General features: G+C 44.3%; 1 protein-coding gene and 1 long non-coding RNA gene across 2 annotated transcripts in view; one reads left to right on the top strand and one right to left on the bottom strand.

The window, feature by feature from the left end:
• The first annotated feature begins 785 nt into the window (after positions 1-785).
• Positions 786-24,221, top strand: part of Ccdc170 (coiled-coil domain containing 170) — a 66,771-nt gene continuing 43,335 nt past the window's right edge. Inside the window, exons 1-4 of the mRNA XM_090337948.1 lie at positions 786-1,032; positions 18,047-18,175; positions 20,352-20,608; positions 22,742-22,886. Of these exons, the coding sequence (XP_090194074.1) occupies positions 907-1,032; positions 18,047-18,175; positions 20,352-20,608; positions 22,742-22,886 (657 nt within the window). The 5' untranslated portion in view covers positions 786-906. The remainder of the gene's footprint in view (positions 1,033-18,046; positions 18,176-20,351; positions 20,609-22,741; positions 22,887-24,221) is intronic.
• Positions 6,022-10,084, bottom strand: LOC150059526 (uncharacterized). The gene is made up of 3 exons (XR_016536385.1): positions 10,046-10,084; positions 9,338-9,756; positions 6,022-6,174 (listed from the first exon to the last, which is right to left on the bottom strand). It is a non-coding gene; the product is annotated as an uncharacterized LOC150059526 (long non-coding RNA).

Raw genomic sequence — 24,221 nt, 5'->3', positions numbered from 1 at the left:
AACCAATCACAGTCCTTTAAATGGTCTTTTTTGTTTATAATTTGTTATGTGCTTGTGGGTCAGAAGTGGGGCTTGAACTCAGGGCCTCACGCTCTCACTTAGCTTTTTTTTTTTTTCTCTCAAAACTGGTGCTGTACCACTTGAGCTAGGCTTTTACTTCCAGGTTTTTGCTGTTTGATTGAAGAGTATTTTGAATTAGACTTCCCACGCTAGCTTTAAACCTTGATCCTCAGATCTTAGCCTCCTAATTAGCTAGGCTTACAGGTGTGAGCCACTAGCACCCAGCTAAGGTTTATTATTATTATTATTATTATTATTATTATTATTAATTATGTGTTTTTGGTTGAGGTGATTATGGAGGAGTGCATAGCTGTTACTTAAGGAGCAAAATCATAGCCAGACTTGGCACTGGTGGCACATGTCTGTAACCCTAGCTACTCAAAAGATGCTGTGATCTGAAGACAGGGGTCAAAGCTAGCTTGGGCAAGAAAGTCTTCAATTAACCAGCAAAAAGCCGGAAGTAGAGTTGTGCCCCAAGTGGTAGAGTCCCAGCCTTGACAGCAAACCCCCCGAGGGACGGCTCAGGCCTGGAGTTCCAGCCCCAGTGTGCAGCACCACCTCTGCAAAGGCCCAGCCTGGGACGGGAGACCCTGGCGCGCGCGCAAGCGCGCATGCGTTCACGTACAGCAAGTGCAAAGCAAACGCTCCTGTTCACCCAGGCCCTCGAGGGCCAGGCCGGAGCCGCGTCCTCGCTATCCCCCGACCCCGTCCCGCCATGGGGGCACCGAGCTCCAGGCCCAGGCCGGCCCTGGAGGACCCGGGTACCAGCGGGGCGCCGGGAGCGGCTCCAGGCTCCGCCTTCGGCGCCGCCTCGCTGCCTCCGTTGTTTACCGGTTGCCCCGAGAGATGCAGCAGCCGGGCACAGGTCTCCAGGGTCCGCCAGGTCCCCACCCACCACGTCCTGGCCGGCTAGCTGCCAGCATGAGCTCCCCGAGCCAAGACTGCTCCTGCGACCCCGAGCCCGCGCCCGAGGTACGGTGCCAGACGGGTCTGGGGCTCGAGGCCCGGGCAGGACGACCCCCGGGGAGGGGAATCCCACGGGGGACTCAGCAGACCTCTACAGCGGGGCAGACAGCAGAAAGGACCGGCAGGGTGGGTTTTCCTGGCCTAGTTTCCCCTCCCACCGCCCACTGGACGGTGCAACAAGTCCCTCCCTCCCTCCCTCCCTCCCTCCCATCCCACTCCCCACTCATCACCAAGTACCCCTTGGGTCGCTGACCCCAGAAACAGAACCCGAGGCATCGCTGGATCTTTTTTTTTTTTTTTTTTTTTTGGTGGGTCCTGGGGCTTGGACTCTGCCTGGGCACTGTCCCTGAGCTCTTCAGCTCAAGGCTACCGCTCTACCCTTGGTCCAAGCCCCACTTCCCGTTTTCTGGAGGTTAATTGGAGATAAGAGTCTCAGGTCCTTTTGCGCCCAGCTGACTTTGAATCAGTCTCAGCCTTCTGAGTAGCTAGGATTACAGGCATGAGCCACCACGCCCGGCATTCGTTTGGACCCTTTTATTTGTGGGGTTACCTTGGCTTTGGGGACTTAACAGATGTCAGATGTGACACACACACACACACACACACACACAGATACACAATCAAAGACATACAGACACATGGAGACATAGACACAGACATACAGACTCACACAGACAAACAGAAACAGACATAGACACACAGAGACACACCTACAGAGACACACACACACACAGGAGCACACATAGCCGTACACACGTGCACACACACAGGAAATTATGGCTGTCTTCTGGGTTTCTTGGGTATGCAGCAGCTGGCAGGGAGGACAGGAGCCCTGAGAAGATGGGTGTCCTGGGGATTTAGCTTGTCCTTCTCCTCCAGCCCTTCAGGATTCCAGGGTTCAGCACCTTGGATGCTGTCTACACCCCCACTTGGAGATTTCTCTGAATCCTGTGAAAAGTTATGGTGGTGTTACAAATAAAACTAACTTTTCTACCTTCTGATGGTACAATATTTGATATTATTACATTTGATCCCATTACTGTGTGAATTCTGAGGTCTATCCATAAAGTGTGTAATTCTTCATGTCATTTCCACATTTTTTTTTCTGAGTGCTCAAGTAGATTATAGACATCCTAGATACCTTCTGGGGTGTGTCTTTTAAAGAATAATTCACTAACCAACAAAGTACACAGATCAAGTTCAGAATGTTTATCATAGTTATACTACTACTACTCAATATAAGCTACTCAAAATTTGACATATAACTCAATGATAAGATTTATTCCAGGTGTATGCATTGTATTTACTTATTCCATCTCTTTTAGTTTCTTTAAATCTGGGATAGTACCCCAGCTTTTTGGAGCTCATGATTCGATTTTTAGTAGGACACTATTTAAGAGATACGCACTTTAAAGCCAGGTGGCGCCAGTGGCTTAGATCTGTGATTCCAGATTCTCAGGAGGCTGAGATCTGAGGATCAAGATGAAAGCTTGTCCAAGCAGACATAATGTGTGTCTTCAGTTAAGCAGACAAAAGCTGGAGGTGGAGCTAAAATACTGACCTGGAGCCAAAAAGCTAAGGGACAATGCCCAGCTGGTAAGTTCAAGCCTCAGTACAAACACACACACACACACACACACACACACACACACACGATCAGTGGGAAAAAAATCAATCAGGATGAGCCATATTTAATGCTGAACTTGCTTCCAGCAGGATTTACCTGTAATCAGATCATCATCAGATCTTTCCTGTGCTGGAAAATTGATGAGGACTTTTTTTTTCTTGCCAGTCCTGGGCTTGAGCTCAGGATTGTCCTTGGACTTTCTCAAGGCTAGGGCTCTACCACTTGAGCCTCAGCACCACTTTGGCTTTTTTTTTTGTATCTATGTGGTACTGAGGATTCGAACCTGGGTCTTCATGCATGCTAGGCAAGCACTCTACCACTAGGCCAAACTCCCGGCCCAATTGATGAGGACTTTAAGCACTATTACAAAAATGGAAGTGGAAAGTGAAGAGGAAAGAGATGCTGTTTGGGGTGGGGAAATTTACAAACAGCAACCAGTGAACTTGTCTGGCATTTGGACAATGCTACTAAATGAGAAACGAGCCTGAAATACACAGGAGTATCATCAGTGGGCAAAAAGCCATTGGAGTAATTAAGTGAAAAGATTTGGTGTTAGGGCTACAGACAAATGATAGCTTACCCACTGATATGCTTACTGAATCAGAATCAAAATTTGGACTCCAGTATAAACTATAGTTGGGAAACAGCAAGTTTCTTTCCTCTCTGTAAAACAGGGACTGGGTCATTATGAGAAACTAAAGCAAATAGCAATGCGATCTCTTAAACATAACAACGAAGTCTCTTAACCAATCGTGTATCAATATAATGAAAGAAAAGTTTGTTTTCCCTTCCCTTTCTGCATTTCCATTTTCTAAAAGATATGATATGTAGGGGTGTGGGCATGGTGGTATGTCACCATGGCTGGTAGTCCCAGCTATGTGAGAGGCTGAGGAAGGAGGATCAGTCTCTGGAGCCCACAAGTCTGAGAGCTGGGAATTTGACCTAGTGGTAGAGTGCCTACTGAGCATGCATGAAGCCCGGGGTTTGATTCCTTGGTACACATCTACAGAAAAAAAATGAAAGCTGGAAATGGTGCTGTGGCTCAAGTGGCAGAGCACTTGCCTTGAGAAAGCCCAAGGACAGTGCCCAGGCCCTGAGTTCAAGCTCCAGGAGTGGCAAAAGGAAAGAAGAAAAAAGAAAAGAGTTAAGAACAGTTAACATAGAATGCCAGGCACTAGTGGCTCATGCCTGTAATCCTAGCTATTCAGGAGGCTGAGATCTACTCAGGAGGCGGAGATCTGAGGATCCCAGTCCAGAGTCAGCCTAGACAAGAATGTCCTTGAGATTTTTTTTTTTATCACCTATCAACTACCAAAAAAGCTGAAAGACTGTGGCTCAAGTGGTGGAATGCCAGCCTTTAGTGAAAAAAAATCTAAGGGACAGTACACAGGCCCTGATTTCAAGCCCCAGTACTGGCTCAAATAAAATGCATTTGTGAGTATGTAGTTCTGAGGCATCAAGTACACTTGTGTTATTGTGTATCCTCTTGTCATTATCCTCTATTTGTTCATCTTGCAAAACTGAAAGCCTGTGCTCCTCAAACAATGACTTCGCACTTCGCTTCTGTAGCCCTGGAGAATCAGTACTTCGCTCCCAGTTTCTATGGATGTGTCTCTAGGTACTTTTCACAAAGGGAATCAGATTGCACTTCTCCTGACTGGTTTGTTTCATCCGAAGTAATGTCTTCAAGGGTCATGTACATTGTGGCTATCTGTAAGGCAGTATGATAGTCACGCAAGTATGGGCATGAAAGTGATGCCTTTAATTCTTCTGTGTGTGTGTGTGTGTGTGTGTGTGTGTGTTTAATATATATATATATATACACATCCATATATCAATGGAATTGCTGTAGTTCTTTTTTTTTTGAGATTTTGCTATGTTGTTTTCTATGGTGTTTGTATGGTTTTATATTTCTACCAGCATTGTTATAACAAATGTTGAAATTAGAATAAGGTTTAGTTAATAATATGGTAAAAAATAGTACAGTAGTGTGGCTCCCTAGTTGGAATATGTTTTGGTAATGGCAGATGTCAGTGTTAGGGAGATGTTGGATAAGATAGAAATTTGTTCTAGTTTTTGCAATTTTTATATAACTAATTGTTTTCAGAGTAGAAAGTGTTAAAATGACTGGTTCACTCACGTACACATTTCACTTTTCACTATTACATTTAATTGGCATCTATTCCTTGACCACTTGGCTTTAGAAAGCAGACTAAGATAAACCTTCAAAGCGCAGGTAGGGAGAAGTTTTGGACAGCAACCAGAGAGTATTTTTTTTCTTTGCGTGTATTTAGTATTAATAGAATATGTAGAGCACTTTGAATAATAGTAAATACTTCTTACTTTGTACTTGACTTAAGTTGACTAATTATAATCTTACTTTTTTTCTAGGTTAATAACAGCCAGCATTTTTTTTTTAATTCAGAAAGGGAGTATCATGTGCTGCAGCAAGATTTATTCATGCTGTGTTCTTTAACTCAAGGTTTCTTTCTCTCTTTGTTTTGCTTCCAACTTTCTTCCTTTGAAACTGGTGCTTTGGTGGCTTTGATGTAAGGGCACAGAGGTTCAAATGCAGGGCTGAGGCAGACCACAGCCCCTCAGCTTTCCTCTTACTCACACACCAGCATCTGATAGAGCTTCTAATGATTACAGCTTCTAAGTCTACAGGTGCAAAGATTCCTTGGATAAATAAATATTGCTTCTCAAAATAAGAATACAAAATTGGAATAACTATTCAGATAAAGTCTCCTAAGTGTAGCTGAGAATGTGCCAGTCTTGTAAAAATAATTATCTGGATTAAATCTGCGTAATTGAGGTGAATTTTTTTTTCAGTCCTGGGCTTGAGCTCAGAGCCTGAGCACTGTCCTTGGACTTTCTTAAGGCTAGAGCTCTACCACTTGAGCTTCAGCACCACTTCTGGCCTTTTTCTATGTATATGGTACTGAGGAATCGAACTCAGGTCTTCATGCATGCTAGGCAAGCACTCAACTACTAGGCCAAACTCCTGGCCCATGAGGTGAATTCTTTAAAAATTGAATTTACCACTCTTTTTTAAAGAAAATATGTGGGAGATTTAATCCATATTAGAACTGAATTGTGACTTTATCATACATTTCAATTGAAACCGTTGTCTAAAATATACATTCCAATACATACATTGTCTGTCAGTGGAGGGTTATCTTAGAAACCTTTCATTTTTCTACCAGAAACCTGAAGTTATTTGCCCCATCTCCTTTCCTGCTTTTCTACAGACAGCACACACACACACACACACACACACACACACACACACACAGAGGCACATATATACACACAGGGACACACGTTTCTTCAGAATGTATTCACAAATATTTGCATATTAAGTTCAATATAGTCTAATCTCAATGTCCCTTCCGAAGAGAAGAGTTCTTGAGACTTGAGTATAAGGATGACATTTCCCTAAGTCTATCCTACTTGGGTAAAAGAAATGGGTAGTAGAATCTCCAAAAGGAAGTCTTGATGTTGATATCTTATGAAGATGCCTGAAATAAGAAAAAGATGAGAAGTTAGCATTGATCAAGATGTATTGCATTCCGAAACTGTTTTGTAAACTACTTAAAGATAATTTTTGAAAAGATAGGGGGAAAAAAGAGAAGTTAGGAGGAAATGTGAAGCACAACAATTCTGCCCAAGGAGTTGTCTGTTCTAGAACTGCCCTCCCCTGCACCTCCCCACCACCCCTTCCCAGCAAGTGGGCAGTGTATTAGGCACTCAGGGGATGGGGTTCTTCCTTTGGACTCCTTTCTTCCAGTGGTCATAGCCGAGTAAGATGAGGGGCTAAAGAACTTAGACAAGTAAAGTCATTTCAGGGAGTGATTCAGTGCTTTGACCAGAGAGTAAAGCAGGGCAGGGAGCTGGAGCTGGTGCAGGTGCAGGGCATTCGTCTGGGTGTGGAGAGCTGGCTCTTCCAGGTCATGGGTGGAGATTGTCTTGAGCCAGAAGAGTCGGAGATAGAGTGGTCTTACAAGCAGCAGGGACAAGTAGATACAAAATTGATGTATTTAAAAAGTGGTTTGTCAGCAAGGCAAGGGTATGAGGCTCAAAGTTCAAGTCCCAGTACTGGCACGAGGAAAAAAGAGAGCGGTTTGTCAAATGCTTCGACATTTATGAAAGTTCAGCACTGTCTCTTAATTAAGAGTCAGGCTCCTCGCTGTGACAATTCTATGTGGGTGCCATGTTCTTTCTTTCTTTTGGTGCTGGTACAGGGCTGGAACTCAGAGCTTGGGCACTGTCCTGAGGGTTTTTTTTCACTCTAGGCTAGTGTTCTACACAGCTCCATTGCTGGCTTTCTGGTGGTTAATTGGAGATAAAAGTCTTGTAGACTTTTTTTGCCTAGGCTGGTCTTGAACTGCAGTCTTCAGATCCCAGCCTTCTGAGTAGGTAGACTACAGGCACGAGCCACCAGCACCTGGGGCAAGGCCCTTTTTGTTGCCTGGAGGAGCACTATTTGGATAAATAGTAACGTGTATTGTGCAATCTCTTGAATTTGGTGATTGTGTGCAGGGAAAGGGCCTTGCTGTTGGAAGCATCATGCTGGAGTATTTAAGGGGAAAGGGCCATGGTGTGTGCAAATTGCTCACACATGACTCAGCAATCATAATTGCAATTTTTGCCCAGAAAAAGGAGGAAATCAAATGCAGTAAAATGTCCCCATAATTGTTGATGATAAGTGGAAAATATTCTTGAGTTCACGAGATTATCCTTGCAACTTTTCTACTGATGGGAGTAAAACTGTTTAAAAAGACTTTTATGCCAGACAACAAGTGGAGTTACAAAGCAGAAGATGCAGTTTTTTTTGTTTTTTTTTTGTTTTGTTTTGCTTTGTTTTTACCGTGGAGCCCACAGGCTCCTTCTGTTACTCGCCATTGGCAACCAGTGAAAGTTTACAAAAGGGAGGAAGCAAGTGTGGCCTTAGGAAATGGTAAAGTAGGGGGTGAAAGGAAGCCATCTTGAGCCTGCTGGGGCTCCAGTGCTGGTGGTTTGGGGGTGAGGTCAGCAGCACCTGCAGGTGAGCATGGACAGGTAGCTGGGAATGTAAATGGGTGGCTGGGGAAGCTTCAGGCAGTGGAAGCCATCAGAAGCCACACATCCCAGGCCCGAAGCCTCAGAGAAATCACGGAAGAGCTGTGAGTGGCCAGAGAGCCCAGCGGATTCCCAGTGGAGGAAGGTGGGCTGCAGGGGGATGGAAAAGGGAGAGCAGAGGTGCCCAGGGAGGTGAGAGTAAGCAGGGCTCTAAAGGAGTGCATGGTCTCCAGTGCCAAAGGAAGGCCACGGAGAGGCAGGGAGGACTGAGTATCCTTGGACTTGCTGGAGAGTGGAGGCCGCCTGGGCCAAGGACAGGGCTCTGGGCCTGGTGTCATGTGTGGAGACCACAGCTGGGCAGAAGCCCTACCCAGGGCAGCTGGAGGCCCTGGGAGGTGACAGGCCAGGGTCACCAGAGGCAGGGGTTCTCAGGAGCTTGGATTTCATCCTCGGGGCAAAGGAAATGACTGCAGAATGTCCTGCCAGGGCGTGCATGGCATAGCTGTGTGTTTAGGGGCCAGGTCGCTTTAACCACAGCCTGCACTGAGGCTCTGAGAGTGAGGGGGGGAGGAGACCCGACACTGGAGGCGACTGTGGGGTCTCTACTCCATGGAAGACAGGGAATTGGGGCGGCGAGAGCAAGGGACAAAGCGGGGGGCAGACATGGAGAGGCCCCGCGTTCTGCTCTGAGGCCCCACTCATGGAGATGGAGAAGGGGGTGGGGGAGCAGATGGAAATAGCTGGAATCCCCTGCAAGGTGACGGTGGGAGGGGGCCCATGCTGCATCTATCCAGGGATCCAGCAGGTGCTCAGATGGCCACGTCCCAGAACTGAGAACCGCTCTCTGAGTGAGGTCTCATCAAGGGCAAGCCGCTCACCTGAGGGGCTTTCCAGGGAGAGGTGAGAGGCTTTGTCTTATTCTTATTTATCTCCCAAGTGCTGGATCATAGGTGTGCATCACGCCTGCTCATAAGGGCGAATTTAAAAATGAGTATTGACTTTTACTATGTTAAGTGGGGTGAGAAGATAAGGTCATAGGAAGGATATGAGAAGTAAATTCTTCTGTTGTAAGTATCCAGTAAGAAAATCAACTATTAGTCTGGGAGTTTTTGCCCATTGGTAAGAATGCTTGCCTAGCATGCAGGAAGATCTGGGTTCGATTCCTTGGTACTACATACATACAAAAAGCCAGAAATGGTGCTGTGTCTCAAGTGGCAGAGCTCTAGACTTGAGAAAGCCCAAGGACAGTGCTCAGGCTCTGACCCTGAAACTGGCAAAAAAAAAAAAAAAAAAAAGGTGGGGTAGAATAAAAAATCAACCATTCATCAGTTTGCTGAGTACTTGTTGTCCTGACAATAAAGAGATTTAAATGGTGTTGATACTAAAATTGATTGATTTTGTTATCTAGATTATCTACATTAGTTATCTCCATTATATTTAGTTTCTCCTATGTCTGTTTTCTTTATGTTGAGTTCATTTTCATTTAAGTTTCTTAAGATTAAGAAACTAGTCATCACTTTGTAAAAAGATTTATAAGAGAAAGATATATTTAGCAGAGAGTGGGGGCATTTGGTGGAGAGTTAAATATGCCAGGAAAATTGCATAAATTGATGAAATTGTTACCCCAAATTGAATGTCGAGCTCTCTGACAGCTGTCAAGATGGAAGTTTCATAGGTTCATTTGGAGTGATAATTTTCCATTCTGGTTGAAGCTGTGACAGGACTTTCTGCCTCTGCATTTATGACATCTCAGTGAAAGCCCCAGGCTACAGAAGCAGGAGAAACTCCAGCCCCATCATGTGCTATATGGAAGAGAGAAGGCAGTTACTGAGCCTGTAGGCCTCAGTGGAAGCGTCAGCCTCTGATCTGGACTGTTGGCTTGAGTATAAATGTTCATGTTCTGTGCTTCTTTAAAGTGCATTAGAAGAGAGGAAAATCCAGGTATGGTGGCACACAACTGTAATCCCAGCACTAGGGAGATGGAGGATCACTGATGGAGCTCAGCCTGGGTTCCACCGTAACCTCCCTGCATCATCTTCTCTCTGTGAGAGAGAAAGAGAGAGGAGAGAAAGAGAGAGGAGAGAAAGCGAGAGAGAGGAGAGAGAGAGATAGAGAGAGAGAGCAGAGAGAGCGGAGAGAGAGGAGAGGAGAGGAGAGAAGAGAAGAGAGAGAGAGGAGAGAGAGAGAGAGAGAGGAGAGAGAGAGAGAGAGGAGAGAGAGAGAGAGAGAATATGGAGGACAGAATTAATTTATAAGACCAGATGTGGATACCATTCTAGAACACATATGAGGAATGGCTTTGTTATCCTAAATGGATGGGAGAAAGTCTACCTGTGTCAAGGTGGCAGTGGAGGTCAAGCTGTTCCTTGGTTCCAGAACACTGTGGAAGGTTCTATGTTTGGAATTTGCAGATAAGGAAGTAGGAAGAAATCAAGGTGATTTGTTGCCAAGTATTATGTGGGTCTCAATCCCCAGTGCCCCCAATTCCCCAAAGGGCTGTGGGATCCCTCCCCGCATAGCTCACCTGGCAGCCTGTTGTGGGTTCAGTGTTCAGATTCATATATTGAGGTTCTAATTCCCAGTGGGATGGTATTTGGATATTTTCAATCATCTCCCACCCCCATACTGGCTCTTGAACTCAGGGCCTCACACAATCACTGGGCTTTTTCAGTGATGAAAAAAAGAAGAGCTGCATCTTCACTTCCTCTCTTTTAATTTTTCTGATATTTGTTTCTTTTCCTTCTTCTTTCTTTCACTCTTCTTCCTACACTCCCTCCTCCTTCTCTTCTCCTTTTATTTGACATTGTATAAGGAACAGATTTGAATCTCTGACGGACGTTCAAATCATTCTCTAGAACTTGGGTCTTCTTTGCACAGTAAGATGACAGAACCTAGCGGGGCCTTTGGAGTAGGGTATGGGAAATGTGCCATTTTACTCAACTCAGAAAGAAGCCAGTCTTCCTCCTTCCAGAGCTTATGCTGGCATTATACTACCCTGCTTCTTGTTATTGGCTCTCAGAAGAGACAGGCCAGCACAGCGGTCAACAGGCTGTTCTTATCTTGGGAATCGGTGGGTCCTCTCCAACCTGCCCATCTCCGGGGTGGGGGGGCTTCCGTGGATATCAGCCACTCAGCCTGAGATTGTGGAGTGCATCAACTGTGGAGTAAGGCCTAGAATATCAACACCTATCCATCATCAGTCAGTCCATCAAGAAGAGTAGACCATTAGCTAAAGGAACATGCATCGATAGCCCATGTTGTACAGATAACTGATTTATATTTATATTTATATTGTAGGCACTAGCTATGACAGCAAGCATCATAGGCTTGTGTCTGTGTGTGTGTCTGTATGAGAGAGAGAGAGAGAGAGAGAGAGAGAGAGAGAGAGAGAGAGAGAGAGAGAGAGAGAGAGAAAGAGAGAGAGAGAGAGAGAGAGAGAGAGAGAGAGAGAGAGAGAGAGAGAGAGAGAGAGAGAGAGAGAGAGGGAGAGAGAGAGAGAGAGTGAGAGGCAAAGAATGTACTGGGGCAGATCCTAGTCCTGTTCCTTAGTGTTTTTTCTTTCAAAGCTAGTACTCTACCACTTGAGCCACACCCCCATTTCTGGCTGTTTGTTGGTTAGTTGGTGATAGGAGTTCACAGACTTTTCTGCCTTGTCCGGCTTTGAACCTTAATCCTTAGATCTCAGCCTCCTAAGCAGCTAGAATGACAGGTGTGAGGCGTCTGTGCCCAGCCACTCACGGTATTCTGAGGGAAGGGGACTGAGCACCTGCTCTCATAGATGGTTGAGTCACCCAAGCACGAGGAGGTCTCCAGAGAGGACAGCTGAGGTCTTGGGAGGTTTTGATCATTCAAGTTCTACAGAAAGCTGGGTAGAGGAAAATGGTTCAGAGAACCACTGTGAGAATAAGAATGATGTATCAGTGTGCACAGGCACTGGGCGTAGATTGACCGAGTGTTGCTTCCTCTGCAAGCCTCTATATCAGGGCATATGGGGAGGATAGGACACGGGCTCCAGGAAGAACTGTGATGATCAGGGAGACGATGGCCTCATCTTTTGAAACATTGGGGTCCCTAGATGGGTGCCTGCTCATCCGTTCCAGTGAGCACAGGGACACTTCTCCTTCTCCACTTCATGGAAAGTTTAAGATCTGCTTTCCATCCAACATGTCCCGGGATCACACTAGAGGAACGTTAATTCTAAATTCTCCCAGTTTGTGGATCTTTGTGTCTCTTTGTGTGACCTCTTACCGAGGGGTTCAAGAGCATTTGAATTCTTTCAAAAGTGAGTGAGCGACTTCCATTGTACCATGATTTTTTTTTCCATTGAAATGGTCTCTTGTGTTTTCCAAAACAGGAAGCTCTGGGCTTGGAGTTTGTATATAGTAGAGGCTATGGAATACTTCTGATGGAAAACATGGTGCCTAGACCTTGCAGCAGCGTTTTGATTGAGTTTTTTTTTTTTTTTTTTTTTTTTTTTTTTTTTGGACAGAGCTAATGGCCACCCAGGAAGAGAAAACCCTGATTTAGTCTACTAGAAATTATTTAGGAAGTATTTTTCTCTCTGGTTCGTTGGATACCTTTTTATAGTCAGTTAAAAAAAAACTAAATGATTGAATTCCTGTTTTAAACCTTGAGATACTTCATATTTTGGCTACAACATTATTTATATTTGATTTATTTTTTTTTTCAGTAAAGTTCCTATCCCCAATGTAGTCAAAACATTGTCATAATAAATGCACTCCAAGTTTTGCTGTACTAATCTTTCTTTCTGCTTTGTCTGTGTTCCGCTGGTGTTCAAGTTCCTGTTGCCTCTGCAGGCAGTAAGCATTCATACGCAAAAAAAAGTGTGCAGCTATATGTGTGAGCTCACAAACAGTGGTAACACTTGAACTCTAGGCCTTACACTCTCACTTGGCCTTTTTGCCCAGGACTGGTGCCCTACCACTTGAGCTACATCTCCACCCCCAGAATTTTTTTCTGGTTAACTGGAGATAAGAACCTCATGGATTTTTCTGCTTGGGCAGTCTTTGAATTGCCAACCTCAGATCTCAGCCTTATGAGTAGGTGGGATTACAAGCACGAGCCACTGGTGCCAGGCTGTGTGTGTCAGTTTCTTAAATCTTCCTATAGAATGATAAACAACCGAAAGCCAAGTAACTTGACTCTTACAAATATGTTCAGTCACGGATTCAATAGCCTACAGAATTAAGAAAGGGGAGGGAAGGAGTGGGTTGGGAAGGATGAGTAAGAATGTGGAAAGGTTGACATTGATCAAGATTATACTCATCAACTGCTTTGTTAGATGGCAACTTCTTTGTACAATTACTTAAAGATAATAAAAAAGAAAAGAAAATGTACAGAACCAGTTGTCAAAGCAAAAGCAAAAAACAAAACCAAAACAAAACCCATGCTTTCCATTATCACTAATTTAAGAAATGAAGTAAAAATTCGAGAGACTCCATCTGGACCAACAGCTGAGTATGCTAGTACATGTCTGCCATCCTGGAGAATCAGGGAAGCACAAACATAACAAAGTCCGTGCCAGCCTAGACATAAAGTAGGTCTTTCTTTCTTTTCCCCATCTCTTTCTTTCTTTCTCTTCCTCTTTCTTTCCCCCATCTCTTTCTTTCCCTCCCTCACTCTCTCTGCCTCACTGTGTCCCTGTCTCTATCTCTGTCTCTGTCTCTGTGTCTCTTTCTCTGTCTCTTTCTCTCTCTCTCTCCCTCTCTGTTCCCCCCTCCTCCACCCCCCACCTGTCCTGGGGCTTGCATTTAGGGCCTGGGGACTGTCCCTGAACCGATTTGTGCTCAAGGCTAGCACTCTACCACTTGAACCACAGCACTACTTCCAGCTTTTTCTGAGTAGTTTATTGGAGATAAAAGTCTCAAGGACTTTATATTTTTGCTCCAGCTGGCTTTGAGTTGTGATCCTCAGACCTAGCCTCCTGAGTAGCTAGGATGGACCACCAGCACCCCATTAAATCTTTAAAATAACCAACACAGAAAGAGGTTAGCAGAGTGACTCAAGTTACAGAGTTCCTACTTAGCAAGTATGAGGCCCTGAGTTCAAAACCCTAAGTACCAGGGGCCGGGAGTTTGGCCTAGTGGTTAAAGTGCTTGCCTAGCATGCATGAAGACCCGGGTTCCATTCCTCGGTACCACATACATAGAAAAAAGCCAGAAATGGTGCTGAGGCTCAAGTGGTAGAGCTCTAGCCTTGAGAAAGTCCAAGGACAGTGCTCAGGCCCTGAGCTCAAGCCCAGGACTGGCAAAAAAAAAAAAAAAAACCCTAAGTACCACCAAAAATAGGAAAATAATTTTAATGTAAGTCATTTTCAAATACTTCAATCTAGTTTTTGTCTGATTATGAAAACTATTAATGTACACATATTTATGGGCACTGTGTGATGAGAGATGATGGGAATATCTACAGTCATAGAGTTGTGCACCTATAAGGAATGATGCTGGAACAAAGAGGACATGAGTTAGGGGACAGGAAGGCAGAATGGAATGGCAGAGAAACTTTTGTGTGTCAGGGGCAGCCAGTGATTTTCTTCTACTTCTTTTTTGTCCATAGGACAATAAGACAACTAAACACCTTAGTAGCATGACTGGCCCAAGGCATTGTCTGCAGGTCAGATAATGGCACACATTGTGTACTAAATTATGAATAAACTTACCTTGCTTTATGCCACTGAGCTTTGAAACCATCTTTATGCTGCCAGGACTGTAAGCCACCCTGTGAGGCAATTTCCATCATTATCATAATCATATCAGTAGCAGAATCAAATCATCGGTAGTTGGCTCTGGGAAATTAATATAAAATTGCTTTATGGGTTAGCACAGAGGCACCAAGTCACTTAGATTGCACTCACGTGAGGGTGATCTTTAATAGGGTAAGAAAATCAATCTTTTTTTTGAAAGTAAAGATTGTTTAATACAGGAAAAGCTGAAGAATTTTCTCAAATTTTATGAGCTGCAGGAGGGCTTCATGAAGAACAACTCTCTGCGATGTCCTCTTCTCCTGGACTCTAGCCCGCGCCAGCTCTAGACATTTCTTCCTAGCTGCATCTCATGGCAGGCTGGCAATTTTTGTCCCTTTTCTTAAATTCTAGGGGAGGCTGTTATTTCTGATTATAAATTACATAGTCATTGTAAAAAGGTTTGGAAAATATGAAAAAATATGATGAAGGTCTATCCCTACAACCAAAAGGTAACCCCTGTTACCTATGTTTTCTCTATCTTACGTATAACTATACAAATGACCCATAAGTACATTTTTATTGAAAAATATGAAGTTATTGCGTGTCTTCCCTAGTTCTAATACTAGCGCTCCCATCTTGTAAGTACTCTGTCAGACCTTCTCTTTTCTGTTTCTGAATATATTTATAGGAAGTGTATGTAGTAAAATTCTTCCTCCTTTTTGAGTTTTATGAACTCAAGTATTAAACTGTGGATCTACTTTTTTTTTTAGTGTATGTGTATGTGTATGTGTGTGTGTGTGTGTGTGTGTGCGTGTGAATGCAAATGTGTACATTTGTGTGTGTGCTGGTACTGAGACTTTGTGCTTTTCTTGCTCAGCATTTCATTCAGATTGGCATTCTTCCACTTGAGCCACATCTCCAGTTTAGCGTTTTGCTGGTTGCTTGTAGATGAGAGTCTCATAGACTCTTCTGTCCTGACTGGCTTCAAACCTTGATCCTGAGATCTCAACCTTCTGGGTAGCTAGGGTTCTAGGTATGAGCCGCCAGCCATCTGCTACAATATTTTTCGTTAGAAGGAGATATAATGATATGGCCACATCTCTTCCTAGAGAAGGTTATTAGCCACAGAAAGAAATGATTGCAGTTGTGGGGAAGTTTATTTTCCTGATGACAGATGTGGACTGAATGCACTTCCTAGTGGCCTTGTGTGGCCGGGGCCTGTGGTGGTGATTCCTGGGAAGGTGGGCTGGCTACCACTCTGCAGGGACGCCTGGGTGGAGCGTGTTCTGCTGTCTGCCAGGGCCGGATGTCTCCTTGGATGCGTTGTGATTGGCAAGCGCTGGCGGTTCCTAAGTGCTCAGATTTAGTTTGGTGTTTTGTCGATTGCCACACATGAGTCATGGCAACCCTTGTTGTCAAGTTCTGGCCTGGTGAGGACTTTTTCATGAGTGGGTCAAGCAGCAGTTGGGCAGTGAGCCAGCTGTGTTCCTGGGGGCTGCTGAGGTAAACAGGGAATTCTCCTTGTGACCTCTTTCATGCTTTCCTTACAGCTCAATCTCACAGACAGAGCTGGAGACTGGGTAGAGGTGGGCAGAGGTATCTGTCCCAGTATTTTCTGAGGAAGGAAACAGGACTTGAGGCTGCAGGCCCAGCCCCTCAGCCCCCATGCCAAATCTTGCCCCACAGGTCTAGGTGGCTGGCTCATGTGTTTCTTTCGTTGTGATATTTTAGTCAACTGTCAAGCTGCAAAAATTGAAGCTTTACTTTCCAAAGTAAAATTTTGGCTGTTTCTCCCTAGACAAAGGGCTTACCTCTAAATATAGGAGTGATTTGTCCAGTATGGAGCTATGACTCTAATTAGTATTATAATTATCAGTTTAGCCTGGTACTTACAAGCCAGGGTTGTAACCACCAAGCTGCGCCTTCGGATGTTGTTTTGATGGCTGTTTTGGGGAGAGTGTCCCACTTTCTGCCTGGCTCTGATCCTGTGTGTAATCTGGATATGTTAGCCTTTCTCTTGTAACTACAGACATATGCCACTGTGTCCAGCTCGTTGTTGAAATGGGGTCTGTCCAATAATTCTGTCCTGGCTGGCCTCGAACTGTGATCCTTCTCATTCTCCAATAGGACACAAGCCAGGATATAAACCACTGGCATCCTTATTTTTGATCTGTTCCATCAGTGGGGCTGAGCATTCCCTTCTGGGCAGGCGGGGCTCTGCACTTCTCCGCTGAGTCTAACCTCATGCATTTATTCTGCTGACTCCAGGAGAGATGAGGAGATAGAGAGGAAAAAGCAGATGACATGGTTAGGAAGGAGATGACCTTTTCCATGTAAATTATGTGATCTTGTCACTAGACAAGTGGCCGAGGTGTTGGTTATCATCTTAGTCTGGGGATAGGAGAGCAGAACAATGAGACAGGATCTCACGAAGAGACAGGATGTAGCTTTCACTTCTTCCTTCCTCCAATAGTTCTTCGTTGCTGCTTTTGGTTTGGGGCAGCAGTCAGACAACATTTGGGATGGGCAAGGAAATGTAAGCAACCAAGGTCAATCCTGTGCTTTGGGGCTTCATGCAATGCGCTGGGGCCACCATATTCCTGTGTGTGATTCTTGCTACCATACCCAATGAAACTGCATCTAGTTAGTTTATCATAATTACAGGGTGAGGAGTGTGACCACTGATGTCTAAAATGAACTGATCTAGTTTCCCAATCATACCACTGAGTCTCACCCCACCCTCTTATTTTTGTCCTGAGTTAGGATGGCTAATTTATGTCAAATCCCACTACCATCCAGAGTGGGCATGCCACTGGTTTCTGGGCTGCCTTCTTTTGAACTTTTTTTTTTCCTGGTGCCTATCTTGGGGCTTAAATCCATGGCCTGGATACTACCCTGAGCTTTTGTGTTCAGGGTTAGTACTCTGCCACTTGAGCCACAACTCCACTTCTAGGTTTTGGTGATTCATTTGAAACAAGAATTTTATGGAAATTCCTGCTCAGGGTTGGCTTGGAACTGGGATCCTCAGATGTCAGCCTCTTGAGTCTCTAGGTGTGATCTACCCAGCTAGGATCTTTCACTTTTTTTTTTTTTGTCACTTGTGAGACTTTAACTCTAGGCCTGGGTGTTGTCCCTGAGTTTTTCAGCTCAAGGCTACCGCCCTAACCCTTGAGCCACAGCGCCTCTTCTGGTTTTCTGGTGGTTAATTGGAGATAAAGAGTCTCATAGACTTTCATGCCCTGACTGGCTTTGAACCTCAATCCTCAGATCTCAGCCTCCTGAGTAGCTAGGATTACAGGTGTGAGCCACCGGGCCTGGCTAGGATCTTTCTCTTTCGACGGGGCCAGCCTCAGTCACCAATCCTCCAGCCCATTCTGCCCATGAAACTAGGATTATTGTGTATACCACCACACCGAGCTTGTTGATCTTGCGACCTTTTAGCCTGGGCTGGCCTCAAAGTGTGATTCTTACAATATCTGGCTTCCAAGTAGCTAAGATTACAAGCATGAGCTATGTTTTTGGGTAGCACTTTTAACAGAATTGAAATGCAAAGAAAGCTGTCCAATCTTTCTTTGTGCTGCTGTCTAGAACACACTGTTTACTGTTCTCTTTAATGTTTTCTCCACCAGGAAATTTATGGGTGTCCTTTGGAAGTCCCAGTCTCTCGGGAGCAGTTCAACCGCTATCGGAATGTGGCTGAAAATCTTCAGAGTGAACTTGCAGCCTCTGTGGTCAAGTTTGAATGTGCTCAGTCTGAGGTAGGAATTTCCACGTCCGTCAGTCGGAAGGCGATGATGCAGAGCACAGAGTTGAGAATCAAAACAGTTGGATACAGATATAAACGTTTTTGATGTTCGTTTATCCTGTATCTCCATGCTGTAGAATGGGCCTGCATTCCAAGAGCTTAGAGAAGCCCCACCTCCTTGCAGGCTGGGGAGCCTGAGGTCTTGGGGCGGGGTAGGGGGGAAGCTGTCTGGAGAAAGTTTTAGCTTCTTCTACAATATCTGCCTTTTAATGTGGATTACTGAGTCTGGAGTTCTTACAAGGGAATCCTAAATTCCTTCTGTGAGGAAGTTCTATTGGGCTAGAAAAATTCTGGAAAGAGGTTGGGATCTATGTTGGGCTGCTCCAGGCTTCTGAGGAGTTTGGGCCATTGGCTAATTGCCCAGAGGGCTGAGAGTCTATGCTGGCCTGGGAGATGGCCAATACTGTTCCTGAGGCTGCTGGGACCTGCTGAAGATTAGCTGATACTGTGTGCATACATGTGTGCATGCATGCATGTGTGTGTGTGTGTGTGTGTGTGTGTGTGTGGATGCGGATGAACAAACATGTTACAAGCACTCACACATCTAGAGAAGTACTTACTTTCCTACTTTCCTACAGGGAGACCTGACATCTAAATAGACACCAAATACGTTCTTGGTGTGGTGTTTTGATGCTTCAGAGCTCAATAATAAAATATTTCCTTTATATAAATGCTGTCAAGATTTCTCCCCATTCCTCCCAGAAATCGGAATGAATGAATGATTTAATTTTTGTGTCAGTACTCAGGCTTAAACTCAGGGCCTCACAGTCTTACTTGATCTGATCCCTCAAGGCTAGTGCTCTGTCACTTGAGACACTGCTCCACTGCCATATTTTGGAGGTTAATTGGAGAAAAGAGTTTCATAGACTTTTCTGCCTAAACTGGCTTTGAACTGGGATTCTCAAATCTCAATCTCCTGAATAGCCAGGATTATAAGCATGATCCAACCATGCCACGCCAAAGTTTAGTTTTCTTGTCACCCACAGTGATGGCTCAGAAAGCAAGGGGGACAGTTTTATTGATTTGAGAAAGGCTGTGATCATCAAGTCACAAACCATGTGCTGTGTCGATTCCTGAACTACTGATTGTCAGCAGTAAAAGCAGCAACATGAGAATACAGAGAATGGGTTACCACTGGCAAAGCTTGTATTGTTTTGAGCAGTGTCCCCACAAATGTTTTCTGGAGTCAACCCAAGACATGGCTCATTTGGTTTAAGAAAGAGTATGAAGTCTGTTATTAAGATGCAATTTTCTGGGTTGGGTGATGGTGGCTCACTTCTGTAAACCTAGTTACTCCGGAGGCTGAAATCTGAGAATTGCAATTCAAGGCCAAGCAAGTTTGTGAGTCTCCTATCTCCAGTTAACCACCAGAAAACAAGAAGCAGAGCTATGACTCAAAGTGGTAGAGCTCTAGCCCTGAGCGGAAAAAGCTCAGGGACAGTGTCTGGACAATGTCTAGACCGTTAGTTCCAGCTCCACAACTGATACCCTCCAAAAAAAATGTGATTTTCTATTTGTTTATATAACACAAATGGAAGAAAAACAAAAGGAAGTTGGATTAAGTCATTAATAAAAAAGTGAGTGATTTTTTTTTTTCTTTTTGGCTAGTCCTGGGGCTTGAACTTAGTGCCCGGGCTCTATCCCTGAGCCTCTCTGTGCTGAAGGTCAGGGCTCTTATCATTTGAGCTACAATGCCACTTCTGGCTTTTGCTGTTTATGTGATACTGGGGAATCAAACCAAGGGCTTCGTGCAAGGTAGGCAAGCACTCTACCACTAAGTCCTATTCCCAGACCTACTTTTTGTTTGTGTGCCAGTACTGGGACTTGAATTTAGGGCCTGGGTGTTACTTCTAAGCTTTTTCATTCAAGGAATGGGCTCTACCATCTGAGTCACAGCTTCACTTCCAGCTTTTTGGTAGTTAATTAGAGATAAGCGTCCCATTTCCTGCCAAGTCTGGATTCAAACTGAGATCCTTATATCTCAGCCTCATGATTTAGTAGGGTTACCGATGGGAGCCATCACCACCGGGGATGGAAGGGAGCTGCTTTCACCTTTCTGTAGGTTCTTCAGATGGCGTACAGGTTCAATCCAGTTTCTTTCTTTCTCATTTTATTCCTTTTCATATAAGCTTCGAGACCTCCGCTCTAAGATGCTTGCTAAAGAAGTTTGCTGTCAGGAACTGAAGGCTGAAATGGAGAACTATAAAGAAAACAATGCCAGAAAGTCATCTCTTGTTACCTCACTGAGAAACAGAGTTCATGAGCTGGAGGAGGAGTTAGCAGCACTTTGCACTTCTAAAAGCAGGATAGAAAGCACAGCTCAGACTGCAATCAAGGAGAGCCAGAGACTAATGAAGAAAGTCACAGAGCTGGGTGAGCAGTTACAGTAAGTATGGCACGTCAGGCTTCGTAGTTTAGCCTAGAGGCCACATTCGTTTCTGACAGCCACTAATTGCTGTCCTCGAATGTGCTTTGAATATTGTGTATTATTTGGCCCTGAAACTCAATGGGAAAAAAGGTTATTGGCCTCAAATACCTTTGCAATCTTGAATACTTTTCCCAGCTTATTTCTAAACATCAAGTATGTTAACAAACAGAACGTTGTCATAAGCTTGGTTATGTCCTATCATGTGCTGATTATATGCATAACTGGATTGGAATCTACATTCTTCGAAATGGGGATTTTACCCTGAGGTGGCAGGCAGTGCACAGAGGAAAGCATTTATAAGAAGCCAGTTATATAAAAGTACCAGGAAGCCAGACCACCTCAGACATTCCACATTTGGTTTCGTTCCCAATTTTGGCAAAGATCTGAGGAAACCCAGGTTACCATGCTTGGTTCTGAAAAGAGATGACTACTGAGGTAAAAATTGGAAGCTGGCTGCCTCTAAAATATATTTAATGAATACATATGACTTTAATAGCTTGTGTGTGTACATATTAATGTGCAAGTGGTAAGGTTTGAAATAAGTACATATATTTACATATATGTAGTTCCGGGCATATTCCTGAAACTTTATTGGGTCAACTGACATATAAATGAATGTGGGCATAGTTTGAAATGGAAAGGTAAGCTTGCAGTCCCAGGGCTAATGTTTGAAATCATATAAATAAACCAACAAGAGCAACAACATTCAAAAAGCTGAGTAAATATTGCCTTCCATGTACTGAAAACAAGAACTCGGGGACACATTGATTCTTTTTTTTTCTTTTTTTTTTGGTTGTGGGTCTTGAACTCTGGACTTGGGTGTTGTCCTACTCTCTTCAGCTCAAGGCTACCACCCTAGCCCTTGAGCCACAGCACCACTTCTGGTTTTCTGGTGGTTAATTGGAGATAAGAGTCTCACAGACTTTAGTTCCCAGGCTGGCTTTGAACTACAATCCTCAGATCTCAGTCTGCTGACTAACTACTATGTTGGGGGCCAAGTAACACCATGTCTAATAACTTTCTGCTGAGGCTTGTAGTAGGGATAAAACACGTGGATCTCTTTGTCCTGTCCACCTTGTATACTGATAGGCTCCCTCACCCAATATAAGGAGGAGGGATTTAGGGAATAAAGAGAGAGAGAGAGATCTTCCTGCCTTGATGAAGCTGCATGGTGTCTCTGTTCGTGCTCCGGGGCAAGAAGGCTGGGTGCTGTATGTCTATTTTTTGATGATAGCTTAGCCTTGCACATTTTAAGCAATAGTAATAAGTGATGAGATTTCAGCAGACCTATTGGAAAATTAAATAAGATAGAACAGGACAGAAGTCTCCTGACTTTTTTTTTTTTTGCCAGTCCTGGGGCTTGGACTTAGGGCCTGAACACTGTCCTTGGGCTTTCCTCAAGGTTAGAGTTCTACCACTTGAGCCACAGCACCACTTCCAGCTTTTTCTGTATATGTAGTACCGAGGAATCGAACCTGGGTCTTTGTGCATGCTAGGCAAGTACTCTACCACTGGGCCAAACTCCCAGCCCCCCTGACGGTTTTTGATAGGCCATTGCAGTGTTCTTTCTGTATTCTTTAAGGATTCTGGTGTGGAGCTGCTCCTGATGATATTTGCCAGTCATTGAACATCTCTTCCAGATGTGGGACCACACGTCCTCTGTTCCTGATATATACGTCTATTTTATTGTAGTTAGGCTTGGCCATAAACCAGGACCTTTAGAAGTCCCTGTGTGGTATTTACAGATAAATGAATCTTGCTCCTCTGGCCCCAATGATATGCCCCTTTCCCCCTGAGCCCTGAGTAGAAACCCAGGGCTCTGTGGATTTTGACCTTAGACAAGTCTAGAAACCCTTCTCTTCCATGGGTCCTGCATCTCCCCTTCTGTTACAAAATCCATGATATCCATGATGCATGAAGGTTCCTCAAGACAGCAGAGGTGCCTAGAAATTGTACCTGCATTTCTCCTGTCCTAGCAGGGCTTGGCTCACACTGGGTTTGGGAGATGGTTATATTGAACATTCTGACTTGCTTCATAAATGTAACCTTCTGTGGTGTTAAACCATGAACTATTTGTTATTTGCTTGATAGAAAGTGTTCAAAGGAGAAGGAAGAGACTAAGAAAGAAGCCTCAGAGAACTGCAGGAGACACGAGGAATTTCTAACTCAACTTTGTGGTTGCTTAGATTCAGAGAGGAAGCATGAGGAGGCACCACAAGAAGATTTCATTTCAAAGGTGTCTGCGTGTGGATGAGACGAATGAGACAGATGGTCAATATGGGGTTCTGGTAGGAGAGGAAGTGCTATGCTAAGTCTGGGGGTGGCAGGAGGCTGGGATAGTACCCAAGAGTAGCACAAACTCCCCGTGTGGCTTATCCACACCCTCCCTGAACCTCACTTCCATCTTCCCTCTGAAGAGTTATTTGACATTAGTCTCCTGAAGGCATTACTTATTTGCCTAAGGCATATTTACATTTCCGTGTACATGTATTGATGGATTACTAATCTATGTTTTTGTCATGAGGCTTGAACTCAGGGCCACGCTGCTGCCCTTCAGCTTTTTTTGCTCAAGGCCAGCATTCTCCCATTTTGAATTCCACTTCCAGTTTTCTGATGTTAAATTGGAGAGAAGAATCTCACAGTGTTTCCTGCCCAGACTGACTCCGAATCGTGATCAGAGGATGTCAGCCTCCTGAGTAGCTAGGATTAGAGGCTTGCACCACCAGTGCTTTTCTCTTAGTTCTAAACACAAACACAAAATCAGATATGTGTTGTTTTAGGAATAAGTATTAATATAAGGCTAAGCTTAGGAGTCTGCTCTGCCCATATTTAGTTTTCTTCCTTGATAATCTTATAAATGTGCTTGGGTGATAGTCCGAATCCTAGCCCACATTGGAAGCATTATGATAGAGGAATTTTCTGTATTTGTTTTAGGCTATCTGTCTATCTATCTATCTATGTTTTAAATATTTTTTTGTGCCAGTACTGGGACTTTAAATCAGAGCCCAAGCACTGTTTCTTAGCATTTTAGCTCAAAGCTGGTATTCTACCATTTCAGCCACAGTTTTATTTCTAGCTTTTATCTGTTTTGTTGGAGATAAGAGTCTCAAAGACTTTCCTTGTGATGCTGGCTTCAAACCATGGTCCTCAGGTCTCAGCCTCCTGGGCAACGATAGGTCTGAGCCACTGGTGAACAGCTTGTTTCAGGCTACTTCTGATAAGCAGTCTTGTGTTCTCTGCATGTCACCATGCCAGTGGCTCTTTTTATGCTTTAGGGGCAGGCAGGATGGATGGGCCAAGTGAGGCTTCTACTCCATGGTGAGGCTTCCCACCTCCTTACATATACCCACCACCGCTGGCACTTGCTGGTGCTTTCTCTTTGTGCGTGCTTCAGCTTTCTTCTCATCATCCTTGTCCTGTGGCTACTTTGTGTATATTTTTGTTATTTGATCACTGAGTCTACCTTTAACAAACCCAGTTTTGAGGCTGCCTTTGAGAATGTGATTTTTCTTTTCTTGTATCTGTGGAGGGATACCTTTTTTTTTTTAATAGCATTTTTAGAATAGGCTCT

Source organism: Megascapheus bottae, chromosome 8 (assembly GCF_031878675.1).
Source record: "Megascapheus bottae isolate mThoBot1 chromosome 8, mThoBot2.hap1, whole genome shotgun sequence".
In the NCBI taxonomy this organism is placed as follows: domain Eukaryota; kingdom Metazoa; phylum Chordata; class Mammalia; order Rodentia; family Geomyidae; genus Megascapheus; species Megascapheus bottae.
The sequence above is the reverse complement of the archived record's forward strand: the minus strand, read 5'-3'. Positions and strand labels throughout refer to the sequence as shown.